Raw genomic sequence first — 11,103 nt, 5'->3', positions numbered from 1 at the left:
CTTGCACCATCCAAAGGCCTGGGAGGACCCCCACTCAACACACCCTGTAACTCTTCTGAAGTCAAATCCCGTATGCCCAAAAACTTCTCTACTTTCTGTGATTTACATTCCATTTCTGTGGTACAGTTGATAACCATTGCTATGAATGCCAAGAAGCCAACCTTACTGAAGCAAATACCACTCGTTGGCCTATCCCTCTATGCTGGCACAGATCTACTACTCACATCAGTGGAGACTGTTGAAGGGAAGACGGCTCAAAATAATGGCTGGAACGGCGCAAATGGAATGGAATCAAACACATAGAAATCATGTTTGATACTCATTCCGCAACTACCACTAGCCCATACACAGGTGGATTGGAGTCCACCTGTGGTAAATTCAATTGATTGGACATGATTTGGAAAGGCACACGCCTGTCTATATAAGGTCCCACAGTTGACAGTGCATGTCAGAGCAAAAACCAAGCCATGAGGTCGAAGGAATTGTCCGTAGAGCTCCGAGACAGGATTGTGTCGAAGCACAGACCTGGGGAAGGGTACCAAATAAATGTCTGCAGCATTGAAGGTCCCCAAGAACACAGGGGCCTCCATCATTCTTAAATGCAAGAAGTTTGGAACCACCCAGACTCTTGCTAGAGCTGGCTGCCCGGCTAAACTGAGCAATCGGAGGAGAAGGGCCTTGGTCAGGGAGGTGACCAAGAACCCAATAGTCACTCTGTCAGAGCACCAGAGTTCCTCTGTGGAGAGGGGAGAACCTTCCAGAAGGACAACCATCTCTGCAGCACTCCACATAAGGTAGAGTGGCCAGACGGAAGCCATTCCTCAGTAAAAGCCACATGACAGCCCGCTTCGAGTTTGCCAAAAGGCACCTAAAGACTCTCATACAATGAGAAACAAGATTCTCTGGTCTGATGAAACCAAGATTTAACTCTTTAGCCTGAATGCCAAGCATCACGTCTGGAGAAAACCTGGCACCATCTCTACGGTAAAGCATGGTGGTGGCAGCATCATGCTTTGTGGACGTTTTTCAGGGACTGGGAGACTAGTCAGGATCAAGTGAAAGATGAACGGAGCAAAGTACATTTGCAAACATTTTTAAAAACCTGTTTTTGCTTTGTCATTATATGGTATTGTGTGTAGATTGATGAAGAAAAAAAACTATTGAATCCATTTCAGAATAAGGGTGTAACAAAATGTGGAAAAAGTCAAGGGGTCTGAATACTTTCCGTATACACTGTCCATATCATACTTTCCGAATGCAAAGGGCAAGTACACAACTGATGTGTTTCGCCTTTTTTACTAACTGAATGTATTTTATAAATGCAAAGTAAAAAAAAATAAAGTGTGTGGGGGGAGCCTTATTGAAAAAAAACAGTCAGGGAGAACATTGTAGCCAGACTTGTTGAGCCATGCTCCATGTTAATCAGTGGTTTAAAGTACTACTTAAGTCGTTTTTTGTGGTATCTGTACTGTACGTCACTGTTTTATATTTTTGCCAACTTTTACTTCACTACATTGCTAAAGAAAATAGTACATTATTTACTCCGTTCATTTTCCCTGACACCCAAAAGTACTCATTACATTTTGACAGGAAAAGGGTCCAATTCACACACTTATCAAGAGAACATCCCTGGTCATCCCTACTGCCTCTGATCTGGCGGACTCACTAAACACATTCTTAAATTGTTGCAGTGTGCCCCTGGCTATCCGTCAATAAAAAAAAGACAATTGTTCCGTCTGGTTTGTGTAATATAAGGAATTTGAAATGGTTTATACTTTTACTTTCTATACTTAATTAAGTACATTATAGCAATTCCATTTACCTTTGATACTTAAGTATATTTAAAACCAAATACTTTTAGACTTTAACTCAAGTAGTATTTTACTGGGTGACTTTCACTTGAGTCATTTTCTATTAAGGTATCTTAACTTTTACTCAAGTATGATAATTGAGTACTTTTCCCACCACTGATGTTAATTAGCCTAATGACTGTACTCTGAGGCATATGCTTATAAATTAATTAATGAGTTTTTGACACCGTATATGAACGACTCAGGCATTGTGACTGTTTCAATCCATTGCCCATAACCATTCATGGCTGAAATGGAACTGCAGGGCTGGTAAACTAGTGGGTAATACCTGCAAATTCATGCTTATGGTACAGTATGAGTCACTAGTTCTGCAGTTAGTTGGTAATGAACTTTTCTACTATTATTCTGATTTCAAAGACCATTGTGAATCATATGACCGTTACTCTTCACTTTCCAACTCAGACAGTCAATACACCCTTCCTGCTACTCATGGTAGTTTGCTGGAGGGAGAGGGGTATCTATGGTTTTCTAACTGTAATGTCGATAGGCAGTTGATTCTTTGCTGATAAAAACTCAAGACCTAAAACAGATTGTGTGTGTAAATTTAGTTTTATGGCACCAACTTCAAATGTCACAAGACACCAGAAATGTTCAGCAAAGTGAAGAAGGTGGTTATGGAAAAGCAGAAGTCAAAGATTAACCAACAATGGCATAATAAATTAATGAAGAAGACATACAGTTAAATATAACTTCAAACTTGGTCCATATACTTGGCATGAGCACCACAGAAGCTTTTAGCCATGATTACTACTGTGAATATTGTTATGATTATGTGCTTAAAAGTACATTTTGACAAAATACCTTCATCCAACACAAGTGATTTCAAATATATACATCATGTCATATGGGAGGACAGTTCACAATGTAATTTTTGTCAACAAATAGTTGCGTATTCTGGTATTCCTAGGAAGGCAATGTATAGAGACAATCAATAAATGGCATACAGAAAGCAATAGATTCATAGCTGTGATGGAGACAACCCGTAAATATGTAAACTACTTTAAGTACTGGTATCCCTCTTCTCCTGCTCCTTTCAGGGAGTGTAGTTTGATGCATGTGCATATGATCCTATAATTTTATATACAATGCATGGTAATAGTCCCTTAAGATACGCACTATCCTCCGAACAATAATCTATACTTCTACAGGTAGACAAAGGATGATGTAAGGAGAGTTTTACCAAGAATTCTGATATGTCAATTCCATAAGGAGTGAATGTGTTCCTATTCCTGAGTTTGTTCAACTTCTTCAGAAAGCAGAAGGAATCTATTTTAAAGAGACCATATTATATATACATATAAGTGTAACGACATACATACATACATATATATACACTGTATATAGTGGTATATACATATATATAGTAGTATATATATATATATATTAGTATATATATATATATATATATATATATATATATATATATATATATACACACACACACACTACCGGTCCAAAGTTTTAGAACACCTACTCATTCAAGGGTTTTTCTTTATTTTTTACAATTTTCTACATTGTAGAATAGTAGTGAAGACATCAAAACTATGAAATAACACATATGGAATCATGTAGTAACCAAAAAAGTGTTAAACAAATCAAAATATATTTTATATTTACCTTGATGACAGCTTTGCACTCTTGGCTTTCTCTCAACCAGCTTCATGAGGTAGTCACCTAGAATGCATTTTAATTAACAGGTGTGCCTTCTTAAAAGTTAATTTGTAGAATTTCTTTCCTTCTTAATGCGTTTGAGCCAGTCAGTTCTGTTGTGACAAGGTGAGGCTGGGTATACAGAATATAGCCATATTTGGTAAAAGACCAAGTCCATATTTTGGCAAGAACAGCTCAAATAAGCAAAGAGAAATGACAGACCATAATTAATTTAAGACATGAATGAATGTCAGTCAATACGGAAAATTTCAAGAACTTTTCAAGTTTCTTCAAGAGCAGTCGCAAAACCCATCAAGCGCTATAATGAAACTGGCTCTCATGAGGACCGCCACAGGAATGCAAGACCCAGAGTTACCTCTGCTGCAGAGAATTAGTTCATTAGTTACCAGCCTCAGAAAGTGCAGCCCAAATAAATGCTTCAGAGTTCAAGCAAAAGACACATCTCAACATCAACTGTTCATAGGAGACTGCATGAATCAGGCCTTCATGATAAAATTGCTGCAAAGAAACAACTAAAGGACACCAATAAAAATAAGAGACTTGCTTGGGCCAAGAAACAAGAGTAAAGGACATTAGTCCGGTGGAAATCTGTCCTTTTGTCTGATGAGTCCAAATTTGAGATTTTTGATTCTAATCGCCGTGTCTTTGTGAGACGCAGAGTAGGTGAACAGATGTGTGGTTCCCACCGTGAAGCATGGAGGAGGTGGTGTGATGGTGCTTTGCTGGTGACATTGTCAATGATTTCTTTAGAATTCAAGGCACACTTAACCAGCATGGCTACCTCAGCCTTCTGCAGCGATACACCATTCCATCTGTTTTGCTCTTACTGGGACTATCATTCGTTTTTCAACAGGACATTGACCCAACACACCTCAAGACTGTGTAAGGGCTATTTGACCAAGGAGAGTGATGGAATGCTGCATCAGATGACCTGGCCTCCACAATCAACCGACCTCAACCCAATTGAGATTGTTTGGGATGAGTTGGACAGGAGAGTGAAGGAAAAGTATCCAACAAGTGCTCAGCATATATGGGAACTTCTTCAAGACTGTTGGACAAGCATTCCAGGTGAAGCTGGTTGAGATACTGTCAAGAGTGTTTCAAAGCTATCATCAAGGCAAAGGGTAGCAACTTTGAAGAATCTCAAATATATTTAGATTTGTTTAACACTTGGTTACTACATGATTCCATATGTGTTATTTCATAGTTTATGTCTGCACCACTATTCTACAATGTAGAAAAAAGTAAAAATAAAGAAAAACCCTTGAATGAGTAGGTGTCCAAACTTTTGACTGGTACACATATATATATATATATATATATATATATATATACACACACACATATATATATATATATATATTTTTTTTTTTCACAGGACCAGCTGTACCAAAAATAAACAGAGAGAAAACCCAAAAAATATTACAACATCATTAAGCTTTTTTTTATAGAAGAAGTTGAAATAAAATTACACTGCACAAATTCAGACCTTTTAAAATGAGTAAAAGTAGTTAAAAGAAACGATGCTGGACAATAAAAACGTATCACAGTGAAGTTTACAATATATATATTCTCCTTTGACATGCCATGATTACTGGTCCAGGGCAAATGAACTGTCCAACAGATCCATCAGAGAGAAAAAAAACTCCAGAATACAGTGAATGAAACTCACCATAGAGTAAATTATACTCCCACTTACCGACAATATCATTAAAGAAACCAGTTACAGAGATGCATACAGGTTACAGTATACTACTAGCATGGGGAAGATATGTTATTTGTGAGACAGCAGCACTGTAGTTTCCTTTCTGGTGAATGAGTTGTGTCTCTATTCAATCACTACCAAAAAAAATCATGCTACGTTGATTTTACACAGTCATCTCAGGTGGGTTATCTCCTGGTATGTTAATTGAAAATAATAATTTAGGGTATGTCAATTGTCAAGTAGTGCATTGACAGGATTTCTTCAACCAAATACCTAGTTAAAGAGAAATGTCGAAATGTTTCAACGTTATATTTATAATCTCCGGCACCACCCCAACATCAACATGCAGTATGTGAAAATGGCACGTTTCTATGTTTTGTAGTAAAAAAGATATAGGAAGATAAGCGTTTCCAATGACATCATCAACCAATTAGTAGACAATTAGTAGGCAATGCTTACTCATAATTGGTTAAAATCACACAATAAACACCGATGATGTCATTGATTTTTTTTTTTTTTACTACAAAACATAGAAACGCACTATTTTCACATATGTTGATGTTGGGGTGGTGCTTGAGATTAAGAATATGAAGTTGAAAAATATAGAAATTACCTTTTAAGTTTGAGACTACCTGGCAGTCACATAATTTTGTGAAAATATAAAGTTTAGGAGGGGGGTGGGGGGTTAGAGTGCACTGGCTTAAGACTTAAAGCAAAATGTTTAACTGATTCACTGTACTTAATGTGTGCCTCATGTTTAAGACAGGTTTAAAAAGGACTGCTAAAATCTAGCAGAATCTTGGCTTTATATTACCATCTTAGAGCTAGCAACATTGAGTGACAATAGTGTTCTAGAAAGTCTATGACTGAGACAACTTCATAGCCAAAGCTCCATAAACCAGTTAATCTTTTTCGTGTGATAAAACCACACTGGGGGACAAGACTGACCCTTTTCAGCTGGCAGAAAGTAATTTCATCTCATCTACCTCCAGGCTCTCAGACACCCACTGTGCCCCTACCAATGAGCTGGGCAGTGTCATCCTCTGAGGGGTGGGAGTCTACCCCTCCCTCCTCAGTATCAGAGTCTGACACCTCCTGAGGGGAGTAGTAGCCCTTATACTCCAGGATGGGCGAGTCGCAGTGAGTGGGAGAGGCTAGGCACTGCGCTGTGGTTACTGTGGTGATAGTGGCAGAATAGGCCCCTGGATTGCCAGAGGGGAAGCCTGGGTTGGAGGGGCGGAGGAGAGGGGTGCGCTCGGTGTCAGCTTCGCCCTCCCCCCCCTCTTCGTCTCCACCACGTGCTCTCTCATTCTCAGACTCGGACTCAGAGTACTCCGGATTGGGCCGGGTTACACGTTGTTTGCACACGGGGCAAGTTTTCTTAGTCCCTGTAAGCCAGGGGTCCACACACTTGCTGTGGTACGCTGAAGAGATGACAGAAAAAAAACAGTTACTGCAACCATGACCTTGGAACTGTGAGATAAACATATGCGAGTTAAACAGGGACAAACATTATAATTACCGTGTGAGCAAGGCAAAACTCGCAGTTTGTCTCCCTCTTCATACTCATCCAGACAAATAGCACAAACATCATATTCATCACCTAGAAAAATAATAAGATTCACATGTATGTGTAAATGCATTGTAATGCTAACTGTAATGTAATGCTAACAGGAGCAGACAATCAGATTGGTATTTTTGTTATTCGGGTTTCTCAACATTCTAGCGAAGAAATAGAGTACTGCTGTTCCAGAATGTGTTTGACCAGTTATACTGGTGACTGATTCTCATTTTAATATGTGGTGGGACACTCCCCCTAGTTACCTTTAGTAAACTTGTGAATGGGGATCCTCTTTAGTTGTTCCCTGGTCAGCCTATTTTTCCTCATCCTTTTCCTGTACTGCACACAGCGCACAATCTAAACCAAGACAAGACAGGGAATGAAGAGACAGAGGCTGTGTCCAGATACCCATACTTAAGTTCTAAACAGCAGGCAATCTGGGGATGCTAAAATAAAGCTTTATAGTATGTGAAATGTAAAATAAAAATGAGTATGCTTTAAAAGCCAGGATGTCATTACACATTTTGGCTTTTCAACATCCTGGCTTTTCATCTAGTAGAATTCGCTGCACCCTATTGACAAAAAGCATTCTTTTCAAGAGCCACGTATGTTTGACAACATTATCAGTTAGTCACACCCTGTACCAAAATGAACAAATGGTGGGAATAAATGTAATTGCACACTAGATGAAGCACTCTCAGTATTGATGAGCCTAGTATGTTGATATGTGTTGCTTACTGATTTTGATTTAACTAAACAATACATTCCAAATAGTTTGTAGTACGATTAGTACACAGCATGCTGTTTTAGTAAGTAGTAGGCAAGACAGATTTCAGACATAGCCAGTGACCACACCAACACCTAAGGATGACAGTCATAAGGCTTTTAATATCTGGGGTGGAAATGATTTACGAAGTAGCAATGAAACCAATAACTATTCAATTGTGAAATGAATTCCACATTCATTACAAAATGAGGCTGTTCCCCAATGGCACTTACCAGGAAGACAACCGTCACAAGGACGATCATGCCCACCACTCCGGTGAAGGGGATGAGATAATACGAGAGTGGAAAGGCAAATTCCGGCTTGAGGATCACATAGGCCCTGCATACCAAATACAGCACCATCAGCTTTGTATGGGGGCATTTTTCAGAAAAGCGACTATGACTAAGAGGGACAACACTGCCAGACAATACCATCTCTAACATGGTGATGACGTCCACATAGGACCCGACACTCAGCGGGGCTGACATCATGATGAGTGCAAAGATGTTGTGAAGAATATGACAGAATTTCGGTGCAACTCTAATCAATAAAGGTCCCATCTTCATTACGGTGCAAGACCATTACCAAAAAGCCAATACAAACCCATGTTGAATGGTTACATTAGCAACAATAACTCATCAGCAGATTGTTAAGTCGTACCCCCATCTAACATTGTGAATAGCGCTAGAAAGAACCTCTGTGATGTCACTAATGAACAGGTTGTCATGGAAGTTGCACTTGACAAAAATAATAGAACATCAATGGAAATCACCCTTGTTCAGGAATGATGAAGGTCCTGAGAATTTGGGAGGCGTAGTAGCTGGTGAATACTGAGGGGATCTCAATCTCCTCTGCAATGGTTTCTACACACACAAACAAACAAAAAGGGAACACTGCCACTCAGCATTACCAAAGTATTTACTTCCTGGGAGGATCATACTGGTTAAAGACTACTTGGGTTTTTGAGAAGTGAGAACACAAATCAGTCAACCTGGTTAAGGGGAAGTAAACTAACGGAATTGATTCTGTAAGAAATGGAAACAGGCAGCTTAGGGAAGTTGAAGACGATTTCAGGATCCTCACCATTGCTGTAGTTCATGTTGAGTAGAGTCTCTGAGTACATGTTGTGAACGATGGCTGCACTGAATCCCGCTTGCTGTGCATGCAGTACCTGCATTAAATACAAAATCATAATTCACACTATAATAATTGTACATTTACCACGGTTTTACACTGAATATGTTGCAATAAATAGGTTGAATTCAAATTGAATAACACCATATGTCCTAAGCAACCCAACAGCATAGCGACACACACTAACCTTGATATCAAAATTGCAGTCATAGCGTTGGATGAGGACTATGTACTTAGTAGTGGTAGTGTTGAAATCACTAGATGTGGGCCGTGGTGGTGGAGGTTTTATCGGAGTGCAGCCGTTGAGTGGATGGGACTCTACTAACACACCCTTAAAGACAAAGAGAAAGAAAATGAGGTATTTTAGCCAATTTATCCATTGGATGAAAGGGCATGTTATCCCCTCCCCTCCTCTCACCATAAGTCCCTCTTTGGGTAGTGATGATCCAAACAAGGCAGACAGGTCCTCAAACAACATGTTAGTCATATTGCTGTAATGCTACCAGACAGAGAGACACAAGTTTTAAAATCAATGCCAGCGCACAGGGACTGTAAACTGCATTTTTTATGACAAATGCAATGGCAAACATCTAAGATCACTTGTAAATCCACAACAAACTTGATCATACAGTTCTACAATTATGAGGACTCACAGCATAGATGTATGCATGTGCAGGTAAGGGAGCCAGTGTGCAGCACAGCACCAGAGTGAGAAGGCCCAGTTGGGCACTCATGCACCACAGACCCAGCATCCTGCCCCACTGTCTGTCTGGAGAATGGGATGAGTACGGCAAGGTAGCAGGGAAGTTCAGCCTGAGGAGTGAAAATAATCCCTCGATTATAGTAATCCCTTACAAAAAAATATTGTACTTTTGAAACTGCAGTAAATGTGCAGTAACTGCAGTCAACTGTGGTATTTTGAATGCAGTAATTGCAGTGTACTGCTGTTATACTGCAAAATTACTGCAGTAAAAAAAATGTTATTTTGGAGCAGTTGTTATTTTGCAGCAGTTGTACTGCACTCTAACTGCAGTTATAAACTGGATGGTTCGAGCCCTGAATGCTGATTGGCCGACAGCCATAGTATATCAGACAGTATACCATGGGTATGACAAAACATTCACTTTTACTGCTCTAATTACGTTAGTAACCAGTTTATAAAAGCAATAAGGCACCTCATGGGTTTGTGATATATGGCATATATAACACGGCTAAGGGCTGTGTCCAGGCACTCCGCGTTACGTCGTGGCTAAGAACAGCTCTTAGCCGTGGTATATTAGCCATATACCACACCCCCTCAGGCCGTATTGCTTAATTATACTGCACTCTAACTGCAATCTTTTTTCGTAAGGGATTAATTGCATTATAATAAATTATTCCAATACCAGTCCAAATAAACGTAAGAAAATTCACAGTATTACGTTAATAGTTTCTATGATCAACGTTTAGATATGGTGGTGCCTGTATACAAAACACAAATACAGTAGCTAGCTAACGTTACTCGTCAGTAATAACTACAGTAGCTAACTAACGTTAGTTTATACGTAGCTAGCTAACGTTAAATTAACACACAGCTAAAACACGTTAAACAATTTGGAATCAATGCTTGGGGACAAAAATAACACACTCGGTCCGGTGGACAAAACTATTATTTTCCTTAATAACTCAGTTAGCTAGCTAGTTTGGCTGAACAATCTGACGTTAGCTAGGTAACATTAGGTGTGCTGCTAATAACAACAAAGACGAATTTGATTTACCACGGCACGGATAACTAACGTTAGCTAATGTTCTAAGATTGTAGCTAGCGATCTGAAAGTTACAGTATTTTATGTCAGGCTGCTCCTCAATACTGATAACCAGAACAGTCTCAATTATGGAAATGTAAACATATCTATCTAGCTAGCTATCTGGGGAAAAGTGGTGTGATCCTTATACCAGTCAGTGTCTTGTTTTGTCCAATTCTTCACCGCGAAGAACAGTTCTTAGCCACGACGGTAAAGTTATTACCGTTCTCCTAGCAGCAGGATACGATCGCGGATTTTATTTTTTCAAAATAAGAGTCCCCAGCAAAGACATACTACATGTTGGGAATATCAACAACAACAAAAATTGCACTAAATTGCAGTACAAGTTTTTCACAGAATTTTACATTTTATTTATGCCAACATGTATTTTAAAATTTACACAGATACTGTGTATGTTGAAATGTATTGTGTAGGCTATGTTTAAAGAAATACACTTAAACTAAAAATACACATGTATTATAATGACTGAGAATAAACCATAAATGAGCGAATGTCCACAACAATTCTTGAGTCGCTGTCCACCAACCACAAATACGCCTGGCACTGAAACATTCCAGGTATTCCATTGATTGACGGACAGCAGGGGGACT

The 11,103-nt window shown here is 39.2% G+C and overlaps 1 protein-coding gene across 1 annotated transcript; it reads right to left on the bottom strand.

The window, feature by feature from the left end:
• Positions 1-4,962: 4,962 nt before the first annotated feature.
• On the bottom strand, positions 4,963-10,752 carry LOC129816784 (E3 ubiquitin-protein ligase RNF167-like). The gene is made up of 10 exons (XM_055871676.1): positions 10,644-10,752; positions 9,362-9,521; positions 9,127-9,207; positions 8,896-9,039; positions 8,658-8,745; positions 8,347-8,437; positions 7,808-7,913; positions 7,072-7,165; positions 6,770-6,850; positions 4,963-6,671 (listed from the first exon to the last, which is right to left on the bottom strand). The coding sequence occupies exons 2-10, from the start codon at positions 9,458-9,460 to the stop codon at positions 6,244-6,246; spliced, it is 1,212 nt and encodes a 403-aa protein (XP_055727651.1). The 5' UTR covers positions 9,461-9,521; positions 10,644-10,752; the 3' UTR covers positions 4,963-6,243.
• Between the last annotated feature and the right edge of the window lie 351 nt (positions 10,753-11,103).

This window comes from Salvelinus fontinalis, chromosome 2 (genome assembly GCF_029448725.1).
Source record: "Salvelinus fontinalis isolate EN_2023a chromosome 2, ASM2944872v1, whole genome shotgun sequence".
Taxonomy (NCBI): Eukaryota; Metazoa; Chordata; class Actinopteri; order Salmoniformes; family Salmonidae; genus Salvelinus; species Salvelinus fontinalis.
This window is presented reverse-complemented; position numbering and strand designations above follow the sequence as displayed.

Coding starts and splice junctions, on each gene's coding strand:
- LOC129816784 (XM_055871676.1), bottom strand. CDS start 9,460: ATGCTGGGTCTGTGGTGCATGAGTGCCCAACTGGGCCTTCTCACTCTG. Junction 7,914..8,346: donor TTCATCATTCCTGAACAAGG/GTGATTTCCATT, acceptor TTTGGTATGCAG/GGCCTATGTGATCCTCAAGC. Junction 7,166..7,807: donor TTGTGACGGTTGTCTTCCTG/GTAAGTGCCATT, acceptor GTCTTGGTTTAG/ATTGTGCGCTGTGTGCAGTA.